At 38.1% G+C, this 27,160-nt stretch overlaps 4 protein-coding genes and 1 pseudogene across 7 annotated transcripts; 2 read left to right on the plus strand and 3 right to left on the minus strand.

Moving 5' to 3' along the window:
- Positions 1-287: 287 nt before the first annotated feature.
- Positions 288-5,320, minus strand: LOC131789268 (NACHT, LRR and PYD domains-containing protein 12-like; annotated as a pseudogene).
- Positions 5,321-8,290: 2,970 nt separating this feature from the next.
- On the plus strand, positions 8,291-10,759 carry LOC131790480 (adenosine receptor A3-like). Its single transcript, XM_059107697.2, has one exon. The coding sequence runs from the start codon at positions 8,530-8,532 to the stop codon at positions 9,532-9,534; it is 1,005 nt and encodes a 334-aa protein (XP_058963680.2). The 5' UTR covers positions 8,291-8,529; the 3' UTR covers positions 9,535-10,759.
- Positions 10,760-12,341: 1,582 nt separating this feature from the next.
- LOC131789277 (pyroglutamylated RF-amide peptide receptor-like) lies at positions 12,342-14,570 on the plus strand. The gene is made up of 4 exons (XM_059106348.2): positions 12,342-12,469; positions 12,856-13,120; positions 13,492-13,740; positions 14,196-14,570. The coding sequence occupies exons 1-4, from the start codon at positions 12,342-12,344 to the stop codon at positions 14,568-14,570; spliced, it is 1,017 nt and encodes a 338-aa protein (XP_058962331.2).
- A 572-nt stretch (positions 14,571-15,142) lies between these two features.
- On the minus strand, positions 15,143-20,405 carry LOC131791070 (QRFP-like peptide receptor). Of its 4 annotated transcripts, XM_066170691.1 has the most exons (6): positions 20,078-20,405; positions 19,840-19,864; positions 19,493-19,640; positions 18,324-18,594; positions 17,611-17,865; positions 15,143-16,164 (listed from the first exon to the last, which is right to left on the minus strand). In XM_066170691.1, exons 3-6 carry the CDS (start codon positions 19,618-19,620, stop codon positions 15,817-15,819), a joined length of 1,002 nt encoding a protein of 333 aa, XP_066026788.1. In that variant the 5' UTR covers positions 19,621-19,640; positions 19,840-19,864; positions 20,078-20,405; the 3' UTR covers positions 15,143-15,816. The 4 variants fall into 4 exon arrangements, with proteins under 4 accessions (XP_066026788.1, XP_058964373.2, XP_066026787.1 ...); XM_059108390.2 differs by lacking the exon at positions 19,840-19,864; XM_066170690.1 differs by lacking the exon at positions 20,078-20,405 and having other exon boundaries at positions 19,840-19,958.
- A 1,059-nt stretch (positions 20,406-21,464) lies between these two features.
- LOC131791081 (QRFP-like peptide receptor) lies at positions 21,465-24,342 on the minus strand. Its single transcript, XM_059108400.2, has 5 exons — positions 24,219-24,342; positions 23,714-23,864; positions 22,735-23,005; positions 22,157-22,411; positions 21,465-21,914 (listed from the first exon to the last, which is right to left on the minus strand). Exons 2-5 carry the CDS (start codon positions 23,839-23,841, stop codon positions 21,543-21,545), a joined length of 1,026 nt encoding a protein of 341 aa, XP_058964383.2. The 5' UTR covers positions 23,842-23,864; positions 24,219-24,342; the 3' UTR covers positions 21,465-21,542.
- Positions 24,343-27,160: the final 2,818 nt, after the last annotated feature.

The raw sequence follows: 27,160 nt of genomic DNA on the forward strand, positions 1-27,160 counted from the left end.
CCGTTCTACGAAAAGAAACGACACTGGAGAACAGTTCGATCGATTTCGATAACATATTTGGAGAGCCGATTTTGAGATCTATTGGATTTGTCCACTCAATGAATGGAACCCTCTCGAAAATGGCTTATGACAAATAAAAGCACTCATTAATATTACACAGGAGATTTATTTTAGTTCTAAGGAATCGAACAATCCACTATTTGGTTATGTAACAGAATTCCATTTAGCTAGGGTTGTTTCATCCGAATAATTGTAATGTTAACGACTTAAAGCTTGGCTTCGTGTAATCACATGATCCAGCCTTTACATGATGCTTTTTGTAATGCATGATATAGAGTGGAAGCACCGTCACCGGTGATCTGATTACCAATCGCATCAAGTTTGGTGAGTTTACATGTTGATGTCTGTAATAGTTGACATAGACTGGCCACACTAGCATTGGTGACGTGATTCAAACTCAGGTCAAGTTCGGTGACTTTACATGTTGGTGTCTGTAATGCTTGGCATAGACTGACCACACCAGCATCAGTGATCTGATTATGACCCAGATCAAGTTCTGCGACTTTACATGTTGGTGTCTGCAATACTTGACATAGACTGACAACACCGGCATCGGTGATCTGATTGGAATCAAGACCAAGTGTGGTAACTTCACATGTTGGTGTCTGTAATGCTTGACATAGATTGACAATACCGGCATCGGTGATCTGACTGCCACACAGACGAAGTTTGGTGACTTTACATGTTGGTGTTTTTAATGCTTGACATAGACTGACCACACCAGCATCGGTGATCTGATTGGAACCCACATCAAGTATGGTAACTTTACATGTTGGTGTCTGTAATGCTTGACATATACTGAAAACACCAGCATCGGTGATCTGATTACCAGACAGACTCAGTAAGGTGACTTTACATGTTGGTGTCTGTAAACTTGACATAGACTGACTACACCGGCATCGGTGATCCTATTATTTCTAAGGGACAGGAAAGATAGCAAATTTAGTAATCCGAACTCCACCATGCAAGAAATACAATCGTCACTAACACGGCAATCCTCTAATTCTAATTTAGTAACTGGAGAAGAGTAGTTCGCTAGGGATTTGACGATTCGTTTCAGTCCAGACAATGATAGATTTGAAGAAAACACTAATAGCTCTGAGACATTTAATGAGTGATAGATATTTTTTTGATGTTTTGCTGCGTCATTTTTGTCGTTTACTGCGCTGTAAACATCCAAGAGGAAAGATACGGCGATACAGTCAACATCGCTCAGAGAAGGGAAAAACATATCTTTATAACAATCAAAGATTTGAAGATGACCATTTCGAACAAAATTTTGGGCAAACTCTTTGTCTTGATAGCCAGCGAGACATTGTGCTATTAAAAGAAGAATTTTTGTGTATTTTATTGCGTCTTTCCTTGCGTCTTTGCTTGCTTCTTTAGCAAGTCCTCCGAGTATTTTTTCCATGAATACTTGGTCTTTTTCCGTTGATAACATACCGGCCATAAATTTTATGACCATTTCAGATGTATTGTTACTGCAAACAACCTCTTTCCTCATGACAAACCAGCGGGCTGCTAACTATTCTTGGAAGGTCAGGTGGATAAAGCAGAAGTGTTTTGTCGATTGAGAAAAACTTGTTCTAAACGGAGGACCACAATGAAGGAGCCCACTTGCTTTGATGTACTCAATTTCTTCCGAGGTAAAGTTTTTCATGTCCTGGTTAGAAAAAAGAAACTTTTTCTCCAGCAGCAATTGAGCCGCTAGGTTTGATAACTTGTCTAGAGTATTTTCTGGAGAAAGCCCTCTTTTCTTGTCATGTTTCAGTATAAAACTGTTGATAACTTCAAAATAAAGGTCACTCATTTTGAGAGGGGGAGCTTCAGTATTCAGTGCTGACTCCTTTAGTATATACTCAAAATAGCAGCACATTAGGAAACAGAGCACAGGAACGTGAGCAAACCAACAAGTTCGTTGTTTTTTGTTACATGATCAAGTACGATGTTCCTCATCTGCTCGTTTTCTTTAAAGTACTTTCCAATGTATCCATTTACTTGTTTTTCTGAAAATCCTGTGATCTCCACAAATCTATCAAAGCGAATTGCATCTTTCAACTTGTCAGATTCATCTGCTCTCGATGTGATCATGACTGCGGAAAGTCTCAAGATGTTCCCTTTGATAAGTTTAGCACACAGGGCTGCAACCGGCATCTTCTCGTTGACGTCATTTGGATACTGTTCATCCAGGTTAGTAAGAACGTCGTCTTGTCGTGAAAACTCATCATACCCGTCAATGATGATCAAAACCTCTTCAGAATGTTGAGTAATATACTCAAATACAGAGTCATCAATCACGGACTGGTCATCTAGCATTGTAGAACAATTTAAGACGTCCTTCAAAGAAACACGGAGATCTGCGAGTAAGTTCAACTGACGGAAATTCAGCAAGTATACAAACTTGAAATCAGGGTTTGCTCTCTCATTCGCGTTTTGAATAAATTATCGTGAGCCCAGTCCCGAATCACCTTTTGGCAAAACAAGGTTTTTCCAATTCCTGCCTTTCCAGTGAGAAAAATGGACCTGGGATTTGAGTGATCGTTGTGTATTTCACTTCTAATGAATATGTCTTGACTGTATTCAACTCGAGTTCCACTCACTTGACCGCACTGACGAAGGCGTTTCAGTCTTTTCGTTGTTTCACTCACATGACCGTCATGAGAAAGGCGTTCTTCCAAGGTTTTAGAGTCTTCAATGGGCTTCCTTCCATGTTGCATGAGAAGATTAGTGAATATCTCATCCGTTTTCACGTTGGAAATTGAAGAGAAGGGCATTTGATTGTTCTGAAACTTCGTCTGGCTTTTGATGGACTCTTTGAGTGCACTGCTGTAGACATTTACAACTGAAGATAAAACAATCCAATTTGTGAACTGGAGAAAATGAGAAAGGTTGTAAAAAGCTTTACATCTCTTTAAGGAAGTGTGCAATGGTCAGTGACATATCGAGGAAAAATTTACCTTGGGTGGCTCCAATTACAAATCGATGCAATTTTGCTATGATGAAAATATCCCTCAGGAGAGAAAAATGGGAGTTAAAAAAGGTTTTGATTCAGTTATCTTTCTTGTTTTTGTTTTTTTTGTTTTCATTTTCTACATTTGCATTCTTCTTGTTAGTCTGTCATTTCGTGATGAAATCCCCCTTGAAATGCAAACAAACCAGTCACTTTTCGTCGCGATAAAGAAACAAGTGCAAGCTTGATTATCTTTTCATTAAGGATCATCCTAACCTATTACTTATTTCTGATTGGGGGTCTTGCGGGTGAAAGATCTCCATGTTTTTTACTTTACTGCATATCATATCACGGTCAGCTAGTTGATATACTTATTTATGAGCTTCTAAATCTTTTATGGTACATGTACATGCAGTTGGTTTCATTACCTTCGATGATTTCTCTCGCCACTGGATTGATGACCGCATCTTTTATGACATCCAGTTTTTCTTCAATTTTTTCTAACTTCTCCTTGATGCTGATGTCATCCGTCACCCACTTTTTAAGAAGCTCTCTGTAGTGTTCTTCGAAATCAGGGTCAATGCATTCCTTTTTCAGATCATCAATAGCACTTTGGTAACCAGCCCCTCCTAGTCTCACCAATGCATCTTGGATGTCCTGCCAGTATTGATTGAATGTTGCATCATCAACTGAGGCCTGGCTGGCATGACCATGAACTTTGTTTCTGTAGCACTTGATGCGCGCAATGTCTGCCTCGAGGGTTGTGTCTGTTGTAGGAGGAAGTGTATCCCAGCCGGTAGCTGGACAAACAAGACCACAAATGTTCCTCAGCTAGACCGTTAGCAGGGTGATATCAAAATGCTGAGTTGAAACTGAAGACTTGATGGCAGGGTATAGTCTGCCCCATTGCAGGGGGTTGAGTATTCTTCTCTTTAGGAGTGATTGTAGCACTCGATGAATTGGAGGACTTGACAAAACTGTGTCCAGGTTTCCTGTTGGACGCCTCTTGTCAAATGTCTCTCTGAGTACTTGTGAACAAACATCCACCAGAAGGCGACATAACCGTGCATAATTAGCTGTTTCTTTTGTAGAATGGAACGTTGGTGCAGCATTAGCCATGGATAATAGCTGCTAGAAACAATTAATAGCACCGCAAGAGTGAAATGAGATAAAGATTAATTCTAAAAAATTATTCAAAGATCCAACTGAGTTGCTTATCAAACTGGGGCAATAATGTTATTGTTCATTAATAATTTTTCAGCAGAACATATCGTTTATTACTCTTAAAGATGCCCTTAAGAAGTAAATATTTATCTCCAACCACTAGGCAAATTACCGAAGTGTCGTTAGCCATTAACGATCGATTTTTAGATCCTCTATTATTTGAAAATATAGAAAATCTTAAAATTAATAGCTTACAGGAGACGACAAACACCAAAGAGACGAGTTATGTGAAATTAACAAACCGTGACCTGTTATGTATAATCAAAATAACCTATTAATGAATGTAAGGGCCTCACTCAGGCATATCAGGTATGATATTTTTCAAGCTTTTTTGAGTCGCCGAAGTATGTTGCCCTATTTTAAAAATAGCTCGATGTACGGAGTGTTCACAAGGGCTGAGAATACTTTGCTGAAGCATGTCTGAGAAGAAAAATTTTAATTCCTAAAAGTTTTCAGCAAAATCCAAGATGGCATTCATTCTGACATGTTTCGACTTGACTAGGTCTACTTTCTTTTAGAGAATCGAAACACAAACAATTACACATTCGTATAAGATAGCTTGTAATGAGTGTCGATTCTCTCTTGTCATAAGCACTGGAAAAACTGAGTTTATAAAGGAAACACTCAACTGGCATTGATCAACGAGCACGCATAGGTGCGATGTAGTTTGACTTAAAAAAAAACCAGGGGCTTTTAATTGGTTTACTGAGACATCATTATACTAGTATTGTCGCTGACAACGTTACAGGCAAATGTTTTAAGCGTAAACTCGCTGAAGTTGAACAAAAATACGATAAAAAATACATGATAAACTACGTGAGAACACCAGCACTTCGTTGGATATTATATGTACACAAATTCAGTAATACACACAAGAAATCATCACTCTAGCTAAAAGAAAAAAAATGTTATTTTGGGGGTAGAAAGTGTCGCCTAACTCCACTTTAGCTGCAGGCAAAATTGTTAGAAAATCGGACCCCGAGCGAAAGCGTTCCTCGTACCGGTTTCCCCTTTGGCATTTTTTGATGCGTTAGCCACTCGTTTCCCCAAACTTGCCATTTTCTTTATCTGATCTCTAAAATCCATGCCTGATTTTGGACTTGGCTTCTATGTTGTGGTATGATTAAGCCCTGCTTCAATGCCGAGGTCAAGAATTGGGATGACATTTGTTCAAAAATCAAGCTTGATTGCCACATTATTTTGAATGTTAATTGTTTCTTTTAGTTTGTCATTTAAGACGGACGACAGAAGCACATCAATACGCAGCTAGTGGTTCTCTTGAAAACCATATAAAATCTATGACTATGGTTACTTAAATCGACCCTAGTTTGAAGACCAAAAGGGCTCAAAATCATACCCTCTTGGGCACTGCATATCGATATGACATACCAGTGGAGTAACAACCACCCCCTCCCTGGTGGAACTTGTTATTTACTATTACATGTTGTGTGGAACACTTGACTTCTATATTTTCACAGGAAAAGGGGGGAGTGGAGTGGAGAGGACTGAGATTGAAATTGCAAGAAAGTATCTTGCTTCCACAAGGTCTGTTTTAATTCAAAATTCACAGAGGAAATTAAGTGAATCAACATCTCTTGCTTTCGAGGGATTTTTTCCCGGTTTCTGCTTTCGATATCCTACTTGGCTAGCTTCGTTCAACTGTAGCACCTAAGACAGTTTAAAAAAATTGAGGTTAAAAGCAAGATTAGCGGCAGATAAATAAGTAAATAACTGATAGAGCAGTAAAAGAATGAATAGGTAAATAAATGGATATATTAATTAAGACAAAACAGTATAGGTGTAAACAGATGAGTAAAGAAATTAGAAAGATAAAGTTCTAAGCGAGTGAATATCTTCGTGGACACACGTTTCGTCGGTCTGTAAGGAATGAAGCTCAGGGAATTCTTTTCTAAAGCGACACCTTTTGCTAGCGGCCAGAGTTAATCTGAGCTGTTCTGTTCGTTACTAAGTGAACTTAAAATCTTTCCAGGATAAACTATATTACCCCAATTCGAACCGAAAATCAGGTATAAGTAGTTGTGATCTCTCACTCAGTGGGAAATCATCTGGATGTAAGATAAATCCCTGACTCGTGAGTCAGTTGGGTTAACCTTATTTTTATACAGTTTTTCATATCGTGAATTTCGATCGCAAATTTACATTTTAGCGCCATTTAACATTTGCGGTCCCCATCTGATGTAGCAATTAATTATAGCCGCAGGAAAGTACAGCAGTCACATATATTATATTCTGATAATTCTCATCCGAATAGCGTCTCAAATTATATGATGAATATTTCCTAATCACTCGTGACATTAAAAACTAGTTATTTTAAGCCTGACTTGCTGCGAAACAATAAGGTGAAGAGATAATTTTGCAATTAATTTGAAAAAAAGATATGGCCAAGGTATAATCATAACAAAAAAATGAAATTTGAATTTCGCGAATTATTTCACAATGTTAGAAATTTTCAAAATGTCGTGCCTCTTAGAATGCATTTGCCAAAAGGATCGTGAGCATGAAACAAGACTCAGTGTAAATATTTTAGTTTTATTGCGTCAAATCAACACTGATCATGTGTTTAATTTGATTGAAAGTCAGTGTTACGACCATCAGTACACGTTTTTATCGAGTTTTTTCGCTTGGGAACCATTGATATGAAATGTTCTTAATGCTTTTATCAATAGTCTTGTTAAGGTAATTTATATTTACATTGTTTTGTACGTGATCAGGAATCTTTGGATTTTTCCCAAAAGTGGGAAAAGCGTAGTATTTGTTTCGTGTTTCAGAGATTTTTCCGGTCAAATGAAATTAAAAATGATCTCGAGGAAAATGTAAACGGGTCAAGATTTTTAAAGGAAAGAAGGAAATTATAACCCGAAAGGGAAGAGAAAAACCAAGAAATATGAGCAAAATTATTGAATTTTCCGGGTTTTTTTTATTGACTAAATTTTGTAACAAGAAAATGACAGAGGAATTCATTATAGCTAGGAAAACGTGCGGCGAGAAAGGAAGTTCTGCTGAAAATGAAGGTTTATCATAAAGGTTGATATTATGATGTCGGTAGCGTGCATTTACGGCATTTTCATTTTATCATAGAGGAAACGTGCGGCGAGAAAGGAAGTTCTGCTGAAAATGAAGGTTTATCATAAAGGTTGATATTATAATGTCGGTAGCGTGCATTTACGGCATTTTCATTTTATCATAGAGGAAAACGTGCGGCGAGAAAGGAAGTTCTGCTGAAAATGAAGGTTTATCATAAAGGTTGATATTATAATGTCGGTAGCGTGCATTTACGGCATTTTCATTTTATCATAGAGGAAAACGTGCGGCGAGAAAGGAAGTTCTGCTGAAAATGAAGGTTTATCATAAAGGTTGATATTATGATGTCGGTAGCGTGCATTTACGGCATTTTCAAATCTTGTTGAGAAGGACATTCTGTACTTGTGAAAATTAAATTAGTGTTTTATTGATTAGTTTGGAGCAGAATAAAGGCTAAGCAGTTGAATTCAAGGGAAAAAAAAGCGAGAAGGGATAGTAAAACAAAAGTAGAAATAAACAAACAAAAGGACGTCGTTGTTACACGAGCAATTTCCTGTGAGTATTATTTACCGGCTGTCATGAAGTAATACTTCCGATCAGGTCGTGATGCAATATTTACGATTTATCACTGATCCCTTTTATGTTTCCAGCAATTCCAAAGCGTTCAACGAAAAAACGTTCAAGTTAGGCTGATCATTTTGAAAAAATACATTTTGGTGTGTCAATCACTCTAATGCATATATAATACGTTATTAGTCATATGAATAATTATTTTTTTAAAAGACATGATTTTTTAGGGGGTTTAATTGAAATGATAGTTCAATAGCAACGGCTAAAAAATTATTTAAATCATTTATAAAAAAAACACGTTTCTTTTATCTTCAGTCACGTCTTAAAACGCATCACGGAGTTCTAGATGTCCTAAATTTAAATCTCAAATTAAAGAATGACCCGACCTTTTGTGTAAACAAAACTCTTTATTCTCATCACGCAGTACCCAAACGATTCAATTTGCTTTCGGTACTATTTATGTTTATCTGACTTGACATTCTCTCTAATACAAATGATGTTTTATCAAATGTTTGCCTCACATCGGAAGGTCATGATGTATGACAAGATGAAAGAGTGGGTACAACACAGCTGTATAGCTTCACATCACATAAAGCGGATCAAATATAATTGATTTGATCACATTGGTCAGAGGTAGTGGTTTGTAACTCGCCAGGTACGTGAGAGGTAAAAAACCTTAACTGATGGCGAACAATTCCTTGGGCAACACAGATGGGCCACTCTTTACTAATTCCTCAGCTGTAGCAAGAAAAACCTGCTACTACCTGGATCGGTTTCAGATTTTCCATAGCGGTCCGCCAACGACGGAATACATCGTTAACTGTACGCTTAACGCAGTATTAGCAGTTCTGGCCATTCTTGGAAATGGACTCGTCCTTCAAGCGCTCCGAAGATCTGCCGCGCTTAGACCAGCTTCCAGAGCTTTGGTTTACAGCCTTGCCGCCTCCGATCTCCTAGTTGGATTGACAGTTCAACCTTTCTATGTGTTGTACAAAACGGCTGAAATATTGAACATGCATCAGTTGTACTGCGTCACAGGAATTGGATTCCATTTGTCAGCGAACGTTTTCTCTGCCGTTTCGTTTCTGACGGTGACAGCCATAGCCACCGATCGCCTTCTGGCTCTTCACCTTGGGTCCAGATATCAAAGAACCGTAACGCTTCCAAGGGTAGTAACGGTCATTGTCACTATGTGGGTGCTAACTGGTTTGTGGATTTTCAACTGGGTATGGGATATCAAAATATATCGAAAGTTTAATATAATCGTTGTTACGATATGTTTGGTTTTCTGTACAAGTGCGTATGCCCGACTCGGATACAGGCTTCGCCAGTTGAGAGTTCGCACCATGTTACGATGGCGGGACGCCGAATCAACAACGAACCAAGAAGAAAGAAGCAGCTCGAGTGGTTCAAAATCGAAACTACGATTTGGAGCATACAAAAGATCTGTGGCTAACATGTTTTATGTTTATATTTTAATGCTTATTTGCTATGTTCCATACCTGGCCATGTTCGTAGTCATACAAACGACGACCGTAACCAAAGCGAAAATTGTCACTCTAAGTTATACCATGACTTTGTTGTTCGCCAATTCGGCTTTCAACCCGTTTCTTTACTGCTGGCGGATACAAGAGATTAGATCGGAGGTAATTTTAATTCTCGCAAAATTTTCTTGCAAGAACAATTGAAAATAAAAGTGCAAATTTCTGTTTGATTACGAAACGTAATGTAACGCATATCGACCATGACTAATAACCTTTATATGGTTTTTAAGCACTACATGCTTTGAAATTAGATTCAAATTGTTACTCGGCGAGAACGGAAGCGGATAAATTTTTTTTTTCTGTTTGTTAAGCTGACAATGCCAAACATAGCTGAGAAATTTGACTTGAAAAGAGAGTGACATTGAATAGAGGCTTTCTTTTCGTGAATCAATATTTGCATATCGAGGAAATTTTTGACGTATTCACCGATGTTTTAAGTATTTAATGTGTTCAAATGTGCCCTAAGAATACGGCCGCGCCGTATGATTGGGCTAAGGCTTCTTAAAGAACGGCGAATTACTGTGGTATGCTTCATAGCTTAATCAGGTTAGAATAACTGATTAATTTTTGAAAGATAAAAGGAGCTGTGATACTGCTATACTATCGATCACAAAAATACTATGGTCTGAAGAGAGATTGTCTAACCTTATGCAAATTTGTTCGCCGAATGACACGAAATTAAACGCAAATGAAACAAAGGGCCTCTTATAACGTTGAAATTACTGAGTGATTTTTTCGCCAATATGAGAAAGGAGAAAACTTATAAAGGAAAGCCGTTTCAACAAACGGAAATTTTGTTTAGGTAGCCAAGCATGTAACTAAACGTAGAGAATATAATGAGGCTTCTGGCATACGTTAAATTTGCAGGTATAATAGATGATATATTTACATAAAACTGAATATCATAATGGAAAACTGGCCATTGCAAGTTCTGTTCTTAATGACTCGGCTTCAAGGCCTGACATTTCTCGTTATTTTGAGTAACAAATAACTTTGCAAGTTACAAGTGGCATCCTCTTTAATGTTGTTTCAAAGGTTCTATGGGCATCAAGGAGTTTAAATTTGAGTTATAATCCACGTAGAATTGTACCATCATTGCATTTGCAATAATTTCAACTTAATGATACAAAACACACGGCTGATGAGATGCCGCGATGCTACTGTGCACGATTTTCTTCAGATGGAAGTGCTATAGTGTAATTGTCGTTAACGAACACTTAAATAAGTTTGTAGGAGATAATATTACCTTGTATAAAAGATATCGAAGTTTACAGTTGAACCTGAACGGGATAGATTAGATGCTAAGTTTTTCAACTTTGCGTAATAGGAAAATATTGTACAGAAGTTTAATAAAGAGGTAAAATGGTTATATAGGTGGTCATGCATTTATTATTTCCTATATTTGAAGATAGCGATTCCCGAAGTAATCTGAATATTTCCCTGAATCTTTGTCAGCACCGATAACAAAAAAATCTATAAATTTACTCGGCAACACATGTTTAAAGGATGCCCATCATTTTAAAAACAGTGAAGAGAGACACCTGACCAAATAATTCTTTAAAGGCAGTTACATCTATTGCATAAGAAGAATTTGTTTGCCTCGTTAGAAAAAAAAAAGAAACAAGCAAACACATAAAAAAATAAACAAAACAAACGAAGAAATAAAAACAAACATAGAGACGAAAAAATTTAAGTAAAAAATTGAACAGAAATAAATACAATATCCCTGCTGAGGAAATATAGTTCGTGGTGTGTTGAAGATAAAACGCATAGAGCAAACAAGAGATTAAGCCATCTTCGATTCGCTGCCGCTGGGGAGCATACGGCGTCGACTATGGATATTTGCTGGACCTTGTTTTTGACTGTTCTTTTTGCCTCTCTTGAGGCGACTTTATTCTTGTCGAGCTTTCTTGGACAGTGCGCCTTCGAGACTGCCTTGATGTGCACGGTAACTGATGCGTTTTTGTGGCATATTACTTAAAATGACAGAGTTCTCTGTCTGTAAAGATTAACTCTTTCATTTCTGGGGAAACTATAGATACCTATTTCTTTTCCTGAGAAGCCTCTTATATTTAGACGGGTATTTGGCGTTATTACATTTTATTACGATGATTAGTTATTGAGTTCAGTTAATTTCCTCAACTCAAGAACCTTTACATTGCCTTCGTTTACTTAAAAAAGCCTGGAGATAATTCAAGGAAAAAATTTTCATTTCTCGTATGAGTGAAAAGTCACTTTTCTTTCTATGTTATTGTATCGCTATTTTCTATGGGAACTTTCTCAAGGAATAGGAGGTGAAAAGTACTCTAAAGGGCGAAACGAGAAATATCGCTTAGCATTGTAAAGCAAAGGCTATAATTGCAAATGTCAATCTTTGCGGATATCTGAAGAGTTTTCTTAACTGGTGCATCCTGCTTGGTTTAATGAAAAAAGTGTATGAGGTAGCGATAGTTCCATGTGTGATTGAGAAATCACCAACTTAGTATCACGGCTTAGTATCGCGGTTAGCTCTCGATCTGTCCTCCTTCTCTTCGATAGTTTTGAAAAGGAACATTTTGGAGGTTAGTGAACATGTTTATCAAAAATAATTTCTTTGAACGAGAAAGACTGAGAAAGACAACTGTTTTCATACTTTTAGGAATTTTACAAAACTGAACTACACACTGAACTTCATGGAGTACGTTACTTTTCCCATTTTCAAACTGTGAATTGGGCAACCTAGCCAGCTGCACCACATAGGGTGGCCTTCATCATATTCCTTTTAATATAATTCAATAAGTTCAATAGATTTCTTATCCCAAAGCGAAAAAAAGAACGGAAACAGAAAACGTTGTACTGATACTGATAACTGTCTTAACAAACGTTTGCACGTTCCTACCATCATGTAAGAAGATCTAAGTTCTCATTCGGTTGTTCGTATGGAAATTTTCAGACTGAGAAACACTTGCATCATGTGGTATTACACAGAGTCAAAAGCCACTATGATCGGCCTGGCTACAATGTTCTCTATACTCACTGCCATGGACATCATTGGAAACGTGATTGTTTGTGTGCTGATCGTTAAATTTAAAGATATGAGGTGAGTCAGACGCCACTTGCAATGCCGTGAAGGATTTCATTTGGGACACTTGAAGGCTGAAATGAAGGTGACTTGAAATTTCATGCATAACCAGATGTGACAGGGGGAAGAAAAGGAAAAAGATTAATCCTTTAAGCCTTTTTTACCTAATCATTGTTTTCTTTTTCATTTGTTTCGATTTTATGGTTTTTTTTATCATTATAAACCAATAACCGAGGCATGGGGGAGGGGAGGGGGGTACTTAGTCACCCACTAATCGACTGTACAGGATCTTTGCAAATATAAACCTGAGGTTAAAAAGGGTTTATGTCACATCTTTACGCTAAGAAATCAAAATAGAATTTAGACAATAAAAAGTTTATCAACTTTGATTCAATTTCTGTCAGAATTCCAATGAATTATCTAATCCTGAACCTGGCTGTAGCAGACATTTTGGTCGCCCTTTTCGTAGTTCCTCGGTTTGTGCTCTTTAATGCTTACATACTCCCTGATGGAATGACTGGTACAGTTATCTGTAAGCTGCTGACCGGTGGTAATTTGTCTTGGATTGGAGCAGTTGCTTCTGCATTTACACTGGCTGTTGTGGCTTTAGAGAGATACTACGCAATCATGAACCCACAAGGCACACAATTGACAGCTGCGAAGGTAGAGGTAAGGAAAAAGCTAAATCAAAAAGCAAAGAGGCCGAAAAGGAAAATAAAACATACAATAATTGAGTAAAAGCAGAGACAATTCATACACTCAACGCGAAAAGATATCAGTATCACTGGGGTGTCCAAATTACATTAACCTTTGCAGATCCGTATTTTCAATCGTTTCCAAACGCGTATGTGTAATTTGGTGATATAGCAGATATGAATAAGGCAGCAGAATTATTTATCACACAAATCGGCGAAACTGCGGCTTCCAATTTTTGTTTGTCAATCAGAGATTTTGAGAGCCAGCCGCCATCTCCCCTTGGGCAAGTTTTTATATTCGTGTTAGTTTAATTTCTCACTCCATCGCTCATTACATTCTTGCAGATCATTGTTCCAGTAATTTGGCTATTAGCAATCCTCTTCAATTTGCCTCTGCTGTTGACCGACCGGTACAGCACAAAGCACAAGACTTGTATGGAGAACTGGCCAGAGGAATGGATGGCAAAGTCCAGCAGCTTGATATGGCTTGTGGTGACCGGCTATCTTCCCATATTCCTGATGATCGGACTGTACGCAAGAGTCGTGTATCAGCTCTGGTTTCTTGATGAGGATGATGGCGACAGCACTCGACAGGCAAGCACGGGGTTCTTTGAATGTTTTCGTTTCCGTAGACTAACTCAGAATTAAGCGAGAGACTATACAATGTTTTTTTTGTTCACTGATTAACTAACTAGCCCCATTGAAAAAGCAAAATTTTTGGAGGCAAAACTTTTTCTGTGTTGTTATTGCTGGAACGAAACTAGGCCACTTCCTCAAGAATCAGCGTCATTCCAGTATGTTATGTCCTTCTTCTAAAGAAAAAAGACAGCAGTTCTATCTTTTATAAATACTCCGTTCATTACAGACACGGTTTAATTTAAAAATCTAACTCCCTCTTTCTTTCAAAGCTCGACGGTATTTGGACAAACATAACCTAGGAATTGGCAAGCTTGCATAGGGATATAGATCAAGAACAGCAAATGCTTTGAGAGAGACTTTCAATGTTAGCAATTTCTTTCACAACCATTTCGCCAATTTCATAATTTTAGGGAGTGCTGAGGATTCGAAGAAGAATCACCAAAATGGTTTTCACAGTTAGCATGGTCTTTGCCGCTTGCCGGATTCCCGCCCAAACGATGTACGTCATCAGCTACTTCAGTCGCACCCAGTACCACAGCGATTTACTGCATATCATATCCGTTGCTGAGGTGACTGCCAATTCCGCCATTAACCCATTCATATATGCCATCGTTAATCATCGCTTTAGACAGCACATCAAGGAACTGATATGCTGCCCTGGTTTGTGCAAAACAAAGGTGGATGCCTTTATCCCAGGTCAGGATAGCACCCAAGACGCCACTTACACTACGGAGGTAGTGCAGTTGCGACAAACATCGCAAGAAGAAGCTCCAAGATATGATTAATCTAGATAATGAGCTTGTTATCATTGCCACCATAATTGCCATCTTGTAATGAGTTTCGCGAGAATGTCTTAATGTCGAAGTTTTAGAAAAGTTTGTATTTTTAGGAAATTATCAGAGAGATCAATCATGACATGCACAGGAACTGGCCAAATTTAACAGAACTTGTCATTATTTGTTCACAACTTGTGATTCTTTGTTTAAGTGTTTTATCTAAATTTGGAACATTTATACTTTCTTCTCGTTTGACTTACGAATCGTAGAAAAAGTTCATGATTGTTGACCTCATCTGATAGCTTACGTAAGAGTTGCATTTTAGTATTTTCACATTGTTAGGTCCATGGCGCATTACCATCCCATAGAAATCCCTTTTTATGGTTTCTTTTTCTCGTCGGGGATTCCGGGTGGTATTCAGTTTATGTTAATCAAAAATTTAGGAACATGTTGTTGCAGAGTACATGTTCCTGCACGACATAGTATGGTATCGTCATAAAGGTACAAAACTGTGTCGGGCGTCCAACTGTTATCTTCTTGTATTTATTTTTACGGAAGATCATGGTTAAGGTTCACTTTGTTGCTTCTAATTTTCTCTTGCGTTTTATTTTATGTTCCTTTTAAGTTACTTAAAAATATGTCTTTGTTTACTGTTAAAAGTGGGACAGGCTCGATCAATTTTCCTTCAATTAATTAAGTAAGAAACCTTTATTTCCATAGGGTAGCTCCTTCAGTTTTTGCACAAGATAAAAACTGCTATCCGTAGAGGCCCAACATATATGATAAACTAAGTTGATTAGAAATAATAGTGATACTCAAGTACATTCAAAAATAGCTATAAAATGTTATCCAAAGGACCTAAAAATCAAATTACAATTAAAATCTTAAAAATCTTAAAATCTGATTAAAAATTACACAGCCATGATAAAAGGGCCTTTTTAGTACATTCTAACTTTATAGACAGAAGTCTAGGTTTACCGCTGCTTCTTGTTGCTCTAGGTAATACATCTTTGTTATAATTGAAGTAGTGCATAAAGAACTGTTGACAACGGCTGCTTAAGCATTTCATGACTAAATTGCGTACATGGCTCTCACGCTTTTTCTCCAGAGTTACGTAACCTAAAAAATTTAGCGCTTTTTCGCTTCTCCCCAGACACATAGTGTCTCCTTACAGTTATTCCAATAAGTTAAGCTTTATGCAGTGCTGATTGATTACGCAACCTACAATTGCTTAATTTCTAGAAGTCGGTCCCACCTAATGGGAAATCTGAAGGAATGCTGCTATCGTCTTGTGTTCTTTCGTTAGTTCGTTGCAGCTGAGATGTTCCTCACCAGGATGAACCTTGTTCCTTTGGAAGACATTACGGTGTAACATGGCCTTGATCTTCTGGTTGAATCTTTTGTTGGTCAGAGCATACACAAAGGGGTTGAGAGCAGAATTGGAAAGGATCATTATAGCGCCAATAGCAAAACTTACATCACTGTAAGGTGAAGTGACGTGATGCAGGAAAAAGATGGTCGAGTCTGTGATCCAACAGATTCCAAAACTGGCACTGACAATTGTCACCGTTAAAGTGACCCGCCTTCGTACTTTCATGACACCCTTTATAAAGAAAAGTTTAAAAAGATAACTCAATACTTCTTAGAGTTGCGAGCAGCTATGCTGTCATTTGCTGTGTGAAAACAACCAAACAAACAAAGAAACCACGCTACATGGGCATCGTCACCTTTAAGGAAGCTTTTATTGCCTAGTGAGGGTCCCCAATAGGGTTCATCAATCCCGCGATCCCAACTAAAATTTTCTCTCGATCCCGTAATCCCGAAGGTTTATATCGGCCAATCCCGATCCCGATTGTCTTAGCCTATTTCCTACCCGGTGGGTGATGATTTTGTTAACCAGCATTGATCCGCTGAAGTCTATGGTCACCGTAAGGCGTGAGTTGATCTCTTTTCACCAAAATGATGATATCCTTCGTTTTAGAAGTTTTCAAAGTCTTGCACGAATGACGCACGCTGGTCACGGTAACGACCTCCTTTCATTAAATTTCGATCACGGACAAACGTATAGGTACAGGTAGATCAATATCAAAGAAACGAATAACAATTTCAACAAGTGCATTAAACACAAAAGGTCACGCAATCCCATAGTTCCATAACAACGAAGATAAAGAAAAATTAACTGAACACAATTCTGCTGTTGAAGCGAACAGTTCTTCTGAAGCGGGGACCTCTTCCGGGGTAAAAATCAGCCTCTCGCTCCAAAGATGGAATGTCATCATCATCACTCGGGGAATCGTACTCCAGTATTCCATCTTCCTCTTCGTCTTGTTTCCCGCTGTTTTCTTGCTGCTCCTTGAAGTTCGACCGCCTGAATTTCTCTCTGATAGAGGTACGTCGTGAAGTGTCGCTGAGCAGCCCGATCTCCTCTTGAATGCTAGAGAGCCTGTATGCCTGATGCTTTTCATGACCGACAAGATCAATTTGTGTTATATCCCGAATCCGATCAAAATCACCGAATACCGTGTCCCGTTCATAATAGCAATCCCGCATCTCGCTCACTTCTGGCTTAAAATTCTCGGATCTCGGCCTTTAAATAAGCCCAATCCCGGATCCCGAAAAACTTGTTGGAGACCCTCCTTAGAGTCGAGATTTGGCAAACACACTTTGGCAAAAAATGGATCCGTTTTTCTTATTAACACTTCTTTTATATACTTCTTACTAACTTCGTTTTTCGTTCCGTGTTGTAAGTTAGAGCGAGTTTTTCCCGCTCGGATATATGGCCCAAGCGCAAGGTGCGTGCGCCAAAAACCCGAGAGGAAAAACGAAATTCCATAATTTACAGTACGGACCGAGAAGACAAGGATAGTTAATTATTTATCATATTTTTGGAGAGTTCGAATAGAAGGCGAAGATTTTAATTCAAGCAAAATTTTAATTTCGTTGGCTACACAGTGAAATAAGGCCTAATTAAGATTAACCAACCAATCAACCAACTAGAGTAATGTACCACAAACCGTTAAATTAAAAGAGTCATACAATCATCTCTTACTTGTTGTTGATGAGAGAGTTGAGTGTGATCATTTTTTCTGAACCACAAAGCGTACACCACTCGTGAATATAAGCCAGTCATTAATACCAAAGGAAGGGCGGCCAAGATTAAAAACAAGGTTATGCTGTATGCTATGCCCATCCACTTTGAGGGCCAATTTTCTTCGCAGTCGCGTATGGTGTTGTCAAAATCAACACTAAGAAACGTTGGTAGAATCATAATCACTGCAAAGATCCAACAGCTTGGAATAATTACCTATGCAGGGACGAAAAACGTACACAACTGATAAATGGAAACGAAAATTAAAGAATAAAGATATCATGCTTAAGAATCGAGCCACACCATCTTCATGTCCTTTACTCCAACCCCCTCTTCGCCTCCTTCATTAGCAAAGATCATTTCGTCTGTGGTGACATCTTTGCCAGAGCTGCAGGTGGAACCGATTAGAACATCATGGCTGCATATTTTTTAAAGAACTTTATTAACATTAAAGGAAACACTGACTTTAAAAAAAGAAAGAGAGACTTATTCCTAGACCCACCAAATTTCGGCAAAAATGCGACCAATGACATTCCTCTGAGGTCACCTTGGATTCTCCGTCAAAATGCATTATATTCACCATTTTTTCCAGATATGAATAAGAGAAATTTATCCACCAGCTTTAATCGCTAAATTCTAGTCTATGTACATGCAAATCTCAGAAACATTTTTACCTTCAGGTTGTGATAGCTAAGCTTCCATCTATTTCCATAAGGATGCAATACTGCATGATAGCGTTCGATGGATATCACCATCAAGGTAAAAACCGATGAAGCAGCTCCAACCCACGAGAAGTTTCCGCCTGTCAGCAGTCGGCATAGAACTGATCCGGTCGCTCCGTCAGGATGGCTAAATGTGCGGCTTAGGATGAAGTCGGGTATGATGAAGATTGCAATCACGATGTCTGAGATAGCCAGATTCACAAGTAAAAAGTTTATAGCATTTCTGCGAAAATCATGAAAATATCGTAATTATCAAAAATTTAGTCAAGGGGTTACTGTAGCTTTATTTTTCTATTCAAACACTGATGTAGTTCCTCATTAGTCTACACAAACGGAAGTTTTAATTTAAATTCGCAAATGTATTCGTCAATTTTTTTTTCCTTCGATGAAGGCTTTGTACATACTTAGAAGAAATTTTAAATCAAGTTTGAAACAAATATGAAAACTTTGCAAATAAAAAAAATTAGAAAATTCGAAGGAAAATCATGTTTGAAAATATAGTTGAAAAATATAACAATATTTGAAATATTGCACGGTATATACTGAAGGTATCAACGTATTCCAATTGACCGCCTCACGCTGGTGCCCCCTTCTTGTCCGATACTTTCCGTTTACGCGTGTCGCTGAAGGCATCGTCAAAAATTCAAGACATCTAAATGAACAAATTGTGGCCGACAATTAAGAGAGAAAGAACGCACAGTAAATTATGATAGTACGAAATGAAGCGCTCTATTGACGTCTGACATCAGATAAATCAGCGATAAAAGAAAACTTGTCAAAGCGTTCAGGGCAGTAATTTGAACAGAAAATAATTAAAAATCGTTCATCCTAAGGAGCGTCTCCTGATCCAAATTTCTTGTAAAACAAAGACGACAGAATTTCCCATTCGATCATTAAAGTAAACCGAGAAACCTCGCAATCGACGGGTCAAATTGAAGTATCATGATATTAACACTTTTAGTATTTCCGGGAAACCGAGCGAACCCAGACTTTTAAGTTTTTAGCAGGCAAAGTTTTTGTGCCATTTTACATACTTTACAGAAAATGCAGCCTGTGAGATGTGTTTTTTCCTAAGTGAAGAATTAGTCTGAGCAATGAAAAAGTTCTCGCTAATTACTTACTGCATATCCCGATGTTTCATAATTATCACGCACACCAAAATGTTTCCTAACACGACGAGAATGACGAGGGTAGAAAGAACCACTATGCACGCAGCAGCTGCTGTTTCAGAGACTGAACGCATGGACATCTCCAAAGAGTTTGACGATCCTTCCAATACAGAACACAAAAAAGTGATATTTATATTAAGACGGTACTCTTCGTTTTTTTTTTAGCATGACTGAGCGACTGTAGAATTAATTTTTCGTTATATTTAAATGTGACAACAACCTTCGCTTTAATAATTACCTGTAAAAACGTTTTAATTTAAAACTGAGGCGAAACAGAATATTTTTCATATCTTACCAACCTCAACCTGCTCTTTTGGGCAAATCCTGCAAAATAGATACCCCAGGACGTTCAGGATTCCCCTTAAATTTTAATAAAACTACCCAGGGTATACGGTCATTTTTCATGGCATGTTTCCATATGCAAAACCCTATTTCGAAAGTATTCCTTATCATCCTATATACATAACCATAATAAATTAAAATTAAAGTCAAAGGAGTCAAACATATTTGTCATTGAAGATCATTTTGTGTTCTTACCTCTGTCTTTAGTGTCGAACACTGAGAGGGCTTATGATAAATTGCATTCGTATTCGTTCTACCATCTTCCCTATGTGGATTCAAGATGTAAATAATCGCCGGCCTGATCAAAAAAGTGTTCAAATTGGATAAAGCATCTCATCCTTATCAGTTCGGTGGCTTTGTTCAAATTTTATTTTAGAACCATGTAGGAGGTCTTTGCAAGAAAATATAATCAGTTTATATTCTCTTGGTTGTTGTTATTTATAATTATATAAACACCAGTAGTAAAGTATTATCGTGCGTAACACGATGCGGTGACTTCCATTGTGGATCGTGATGTTTTGTTTATACCCTGCTAGTCATCCTTAGGCGAAGAGGTCGACTGAATACGCATCAGCATGCGAGACCTCATACATATTGCGCCGCCAGCTGCGCTTAGTTGTTTTTCAACAGCTTTGACCGGCACTTTTTAAGAGATGCCGCGATATGATCATACCAAAAATAAGGTTTCCCGTTATGATAAAGAAGACCAGAACAGAGTGAATCTTTGGAAAAATGTAAGCAAAACCTTGTGCTTAAGAGGCTAAGAAAAAAGTTTACCGTGTGCTAAAAATAATCGTGGTAATCGTCCAAGGGGTGGTATAGAATAAATAATCGGGTAATAACGAAGCACATACCGTGTGCCATCTTTTCATGATGCCATCTTTTCATTTAAGAGTTCGCATTTATTTGATAACGTCATATTATAATCGGCTGAAAGGGAGAAAGTTAGCTAGGCATTAACAATACAAACTGTTCCAGCCCACATAGGCTGTAGTTTTGTCTACGTTAGGTCAATGGGTAGCATAGCCGTGAAAGGCCTGGGTCAGATGATATCTTTCATCACGTCTTTCATCACGCCTACACAGAACCATCAACTAGGCAAATTAAATCGACTTGTTCGCTCGTTATCAATCAGGGGTTTTTCAAATCGCCTGTTTGATAAATGCAAAAGGTTTTTTTTAAAAATGCTTTTCCACTAAATAATAATAATTACTCCCGCTGTCTCACAAAACTTTACGAAAATGTCAAACAAAATGTGACGGCGTAAAATAGAGCCATCATAACATCAGTGATGGATAAGTAAGGAACTCCAGGATTCAAACGGTAAAAAACTACTCTTATACCTCCAACTTGATTACTTGCGGTTCACAATACTTATGTCATTCGGATGTCTTAACGCGCTTCATCGTCACCATCATCACCACCATCAACATCGTCGTTGTCATTACCCCAGTTATTACTTTTATCGTTATTATTAATGCATACTTTACAAAGTAAAGAGGATAGGCTCTGTTACTACACCATGTACATACAATTTCTAGAAGACCATGAATTTATTAGATTAATTGCAGTCCATTGTTACCTTAACTCTACTTACTTCTAATTGTTTACTAAACAAGTGAAGTTCGCAAACTTAACGTTCTCGTCGATATTTTTCCAGTCAATTCTTGAAATCACTTTCCCCTGCATTAACTTTGTCTTGAAGATTTGGTAGAGTGGTGGCCACGGTCGGCAATACTATTTTACCGGTGGAATGGATAGTGGGGCCAATTCTGTTTGTAGCGACGCAATTGCATCGGAACATTGTCTTGATCTTTTGGCGGAATCTTTGGTTAATCAGGGCGTACACAAACGGGTTGACAGCAGAATTAAATAGGATCAGTATGGTAGTAATATAAAAAACAACATCACTGTATGGAGAGTTGATAAAATGCAAGAAATAAATTGTCGAGTCGGTGAGCCAACAGACTCCAAATATGAAGCTGACAGTTATTACCATCGCGGTGACCCGCTTCCGCAACTTGATCACAGCCTATGTGAGGAGATCGAAAACCTTAGTTAGGTACTTGTTATAAAGCGAGTAATAAATGTATAAATGCTTTCAACAGTAGAAAAATTTCGGGATTTGATGTACCTCGATATCCTGTAATTGATATAGAAGGGTGGTGGAAAATAGAGTTGTGGCTCAGTAATGTCTCAAATCAAAGAATCGCACCCTTTTAAGACGGGCCATGGACCACAAAGTTGTGCGTTGAATTTGCAAGAACTTCTCACCTTCTGTCCATGTGAAAGTTGATTATCATCAGTTGGTGTGAACCACAATGTGCACACGATTCTGGAATAAGCCGCAGTCATCAGTGTCATGGGAAGAAAGGTCATAGTCACCAACCACATCATGCTGTTGGCTTTGCCCATCCACTCCTGAGGCCAGTCTTCCTCGCAGTCACCTAAGGTGTTCTTGAAGTTCAAGGCCAAGAAAGTCGGTACATTCAAGATAAATGCAAGAATCCAACAGAAAGGAATAATTACCTAAAGCAGGAAAGAAGTAAAGAAAAAGGGCTTTGGCCTGTTTGTAACGACTTATGGTTCGACGATGATCGATTCCCAGCCTATTTTTTCTTAGATTGAAGTCAAAACGTATGTAAATTATAGTACATTGTGGGCATTTATCCTGGGAGTTATGTTTAATGAAAACTTTCTATAACAGGTGTTCGTATTTGATACAAACGCACTCTAATCGGCTGATTCGCTCCGTATTATCGTTTCCCTCGTGCTGATTAGTTGCTTTTTTATTACTCAGCTTGATTTTACAGAAATCAATCAACATCGATTTCTCCAGGCGGATCTGTTACCTTAAGTTTGGTATTGGTAAGCTTTCCCTTTTCATCATATGGATATATTACTGCATAATAGCGCTCAATGGCGATAAAAACCAGGGTAAAGACAGACGAAGATGCTCCAACCCATGCAAAGTTTCCTCCAGTCAGTAGCCTGCATAGAACTGTCCCAGTCACTCCATTAGGATGGGTAAACATCAGACTGAAGATGTACTCTGGTGCAAGAAATATTGCAATCATAATGTCCGAAACAGCCAGGTTCACAAGAAGGAAATTGATTGGAATTCTAGCGGATGTAAAAATGAAGGTAAACACAAGAATGTAATTAAAAGATGACAGAGCAAGAATGAACAACAAATAATGATGACAACAACAGCAACAACAACAAAATAAACAAAAATAATGATAGCAATAAATGTAGTAATAAAGATAATAATGATGATGATGATAATATTGATTAAAAGACAAAAAGAAGTGCATTGCTACATTTATTTTAAAGCAAATGGAGTAACCGCACCAATAATGCTCTTGAACACGATAGGAACGTTTAGGATATAGATTTAAAGCAAATTTTTTGTTTTTCCATTTCATCTAGCCTAAAAAACTCCGAATAGTACGTTCCCAGTTTTGTGATATGGAGGATTGATCTTGTGAATCATAAAGAAGCAAACAAACCCGCAAATAAAACATTTTAAGATAAAATTTATTTTCTCCCAAAAGATGAATGAGCTGACTCTAACTGAAAAACATAGGAAAAGTATACACCAACGGTAGTTCATCGCGGTTAATTTTATCGTGACTCTAAATCGAAAATGGATGGGTAATTTTTTATCTTTGAGACTGCTGTATAATACTGTTGAACCGGAATCTAGGTGGTTGGCAATGATAAAACCCCGCTAAGTTACTATTTACGCGAGATGTAGGGGATCATTAAATATTCCGATCGATAGAATGACAGAAAAGTCACAAAAGTACTGTAGGAAGAATATTTTACCTCATATCGCGATATTTCAGTATGATCGTACAAACAGTAGAGTTTCCCGTTATAACAACGATGACAAGAACAGAAAGGACTGTTGCACAAGTAATAGCTATTGTGTCTGGGACTGATCGCATGGACATATTTTATGTGGTCGATGGTCCACCTAGAAAAGAGAAAAAGAAATCACACCAAAGAAAATGCGTTAACATAAAGAAATGGATTGGGCCATTAACAACTATATTTGGTCCGTTAGGTTTCTTCGCATAAGGAAAAACTAACGAGGTAAGAAGCCGATAGCAAAGTAAGCTGTTTTTTTCAAATGCATTTTTTTGATCATAACGTATTTTCGTGGTTATTACACCATGTCTACCGCAGACGGGTAGATTCTCCGTAAATTACATGCAGATAACGGTAATAACCTTTCCTAAGATGAAAAACACGAACGTGAAAACTTCTATTTGAGAGGTGAAACAAAGCATTGGTTATTGAACATCTGTTTTCAATGGTTTTTACTCACCTGTCTTTACAGACTTGCGCTCTGTTTCAATTCCAAAGCAGTTAAAGATGTGCCAAGGTTATTTCGATCTACATTAGCGTGTGAAAACCATGATATCATACAAAAACTGACAGGCTAAGACTTAAGGAAACTCTCGTATGCATGTCAAGCAGGAAAACATCGATGTAAGTATAATATTCTTTTGAATTGATGTTAAATTCAACTCATCAGTTTGTGCTATTGTAATTAAGACAAACAGACTTTTCAGCCAATAAAAATCAAGTGATTGCACCTGCCTTAGAGCCTTTTGTTTAATTTGTTATGCCTAAAAAGTAGGTTAGCCATTACTTAGCGCACACAAAATTGTAAAGCCCACGCTAACTCGACAGCTAAACAGGCTTAAATTGTTCAATTCTTACTAATCAGAATCGTCTGAACAATAACTGGGTGACGCTTTTCTGCTGAATAATCAGAATTGCTTGTGCAATCTTACCGCAAAATGATATGGCCACTTCGGCAATCCCCAAGCCAGTGTTGTAGGCTTATATGGAAGGATTTCCCAATGTTTCTTTTTTTTAATTCGTGTGAAGAATTTTGAAATAATGATACGTGATGTCTGGGATGAAAATTTCGAGTGTCAAGTTATCAGCAAGAGAGGATTCTCTCTTGTTATTAGTCAAGCGATATATTATTTTGCCGATTACACTATTAGGAAAGACGAACGAACGATTGAGCTGACGAATAATTTCTTTCTCTTTTCGAGATCTGTTACTCGTATAACGTGTGCTGCCAAAAGATCGATATAAACCATACGTTGAATTTAATTTCAGTTTTTTATTCTTGGTTTTTGGGTTTTCTCCGGGATTAAAAACTTGCCAGTGTTCCTAGTTTTGGACATTGACGATGGAATGGCGCCCGGGTAAGAATGTGAACAAAAAATGGATTCCTCAGGCTTACAATGTGGTGTGGTTAAAAGTCGTGGCAATTATTCCGTTGACCGTGATGGTTGTGTCGTATACTAGAGTAGTGTACAGGCTTTGATTCAAATTTACGCCTGACAACAGCGAGAATTCGAATCAAAACCAGATCCTGCAAGACTCATATTAAGTCGTTGAGGCTTCCTTTGCGAGATAATAGTTTGTTGTATTTTGAGTACAAACTTAACAGATTGAGATGTTATCAATCTTTCATCTTTCTCTGAGAAAAGGGAGTACAGAAGGTGCTGAAGCAAGCCACCTTGTCTGTCAGCGGTATCTTTGCGATGTGTTGGATTACAGGTCCCATCCAGTCTACATCGTATCGTGAGCCACTTCAGCGCCGAGAGCTGCTTAACTCTGCCGTCAACCCGTTTGTATATGGTCTAGTGAACCAGAGATTCAAAGAGAAGATCAAAATAATGTAAGGAGCAGCTTCGATACCTGATTGGCTGTACAAGACTAAAGCTGTCAAAAATGTCAAACCATCAAAGTTCACATTCTGCAAGAGTTTAAAAACTTGAATGTTTCGGCAGGTCAAATTTAACACTTCTGCCTGAAGTTTTTTAGTCTCTAATACAGAATCTGAAACTGAAATGTTCAGTGAGTTCAACACGCAAGTTTTTCACACGACAAGTAGAAAACAAACAGTTCAAGGCGAGTATTTTATGAATAAACGACAGCCGAATTCACCGGAACATAAAGATCGCTCGGGATAACAGCGCCGTGACACTCGGCTGCAGTGACTGATGTGGCCTTCCATTCCACGCATCGGAAAGGACATCAGAGCAAGCTCTTATTTTTTCACTCGAAGGGCGGCCGCAGTAGTTCCTGAGGCTTGCTTCACTGCGATGACCGAAGATCGCCATGATGAGCAAACCGCGATGGACCTCAGCATGATCGCAGTCGTTCTGACACCGGCATGATTAGTATGAATTTTAACAGTTATGCCAGTTTGGTTATATTTTTCATCATTCCTGTTTTGTTTTTGATCACGAAACTTTACTTACTATACGAGTGTTAGCTGTGTTTGATTTTTATTACCGCACATAAGCTTGCCATCCAACTAAGCGTGAAAACCTCTAAAACACTGACTGTACATGTCGTTTTCTCCTTGAGGATTTTCGTCTCTGCTCACGTTATAATAACGTAATTTACGGCGCTTGGCCTTTTAAAAACCTTTGTTTGGTTCTTCTGTTGCTACTTGCCGGCTCGCCTGTTCCGAAATTTCACTTCCAATTAACGAGAAAAAGCTGGAGAAAAGTTCCGGAAAATGTTAAACATAGTACAATTTGGCAGATGGCGTGACAGCTTTAGCTCAGCTCTCTGCTCTATACTCTCATGGAGCGCGCTCTTTCAACCAATGACAGCACGTGTTATATCCGAACTTTATTATAACGTCCTATAAACATTACCGCAATGTCAAAGGAGTAAAACATATTGGTCGCGGTAGATAATTATGTGTTCTTATCTCTGTTTTTAGTGTCGAAAACTGAGAGGGCTCATGATAAATTGCTTTCGTATTCGTTCCTCTAACTTCCTTCTATAGATTCTAAATATAAATGATCGCCAGCCTGATCAAAGAAGTGGTTAAATTGGACAAAGCATCTCATGCTTATCAGTTCGTGCGCTTTGTTCAACTTTTATTTTAGAATCGTGTAGGAGGTCTTTGCAAGAAAATATAATCAGTTTATATTCTCTTGGTTGTTATTATTCATAATTATATAAACACCAGTAGTAAAGTATTATCGTGCGCAACACGATGCGGTGACTTCCATTGTGGATCGTGATGTTTTGTTTATACCCTGCTAGACATCCTTAGGCGAAGAGGTCGACTGAATACGCATCAGCATGCGAGACCTCACATATTGCGCCGCCAGTTGCGCTTAGTTGTTTTTCAACAGCTTTGACCGGCACTTTTTAAGAGATGTGTTCTAGCAAGAACAACAAAGTCGCATTTGTTGCCGTTTAATGATGTTCTTCATATTG

Source organism: Pocillopora verrucosa, chromosome 8, assembly GCF_036669915.1.
Source record: "Pocillopora verrucosa isolate sample1 chromosome 8, ASM3666991v2, whole genome shotgun sequence".
Classification (NCBI taxonomy): Eukaryota; Metazoa; Cnidaria; class Anthozoa; order Scleractinia; family Pocilloporidae; genus Pocillopora; species Pocillopora verrucosa.

Coding starts and splice junctions, on each gene's coding strand:
- LOC131791070 (XM_059108390.2), bottom strand. CDS start 19,620: ATGTCCATGCGTTCAGTCTCTGAAACAGCAGCTGCTGCGTGCATAGTG. Junction 18,595..19,492: donor ATGAAACATCGGGATATGCA/GTAAGTAATTAG, acceptor TGATTTTCGCAG/AAATGCTATAAACTTTTTAC. Junction 16,165..17,610: donor AACTCTCTCATCAACAACAA/GTAAGAGATGAT, acceptor TTCTTTATAAAG/GGTGTCATGAAAGTACGAAG.
- LOC131789277 (XM_059106348.2), top strand. CDS start 12,342: ATGTGGTATTACACAGAGTCAAAAGCCACTATGATCGGCCTGGCTACA. Junction 13,121..13,491: donor TGACAGCTGCGAAGGTAGAG/GTAAGGAAAAAG, acceptor ACATTCTTGCAG/ATCATTGTTCCAGTAATTTG. Junction 13,741..14,195: donor ATGGCGACAGCACTCGACAG/GCAAGCACGGGG, acceptor TCATAATTTTAG/GGAGTGCTGAGGATTCGAAG.
- LOC131791081 (XM_059108400.2), bottom strand. CDS start 23,841: ATGTCCATGCGATCAGTCCCAGACACAATAGCTATTACTTGTGCAACA. Junction 23,006..23,713: donor CTGAAATATCGCGATATGAG/GTAAAATATTCT, acceptor TACATCCGCTAG/AATTCCAATCAATTTCCTTC. Junction 22,412..22,734: donor TTACCAATACCAAACTTAAG/GTAACAGATCCG, acceptor TTCCTGCTTTAG/GTAATTATTCCTTTCTGTTG.
- LOC131790480 (XM_059107697.2), top strand. CDS start 8,530: ATGGCGAACAATTCCTTGGGCAACACAGATGGGCCACTCTTTACTAAT.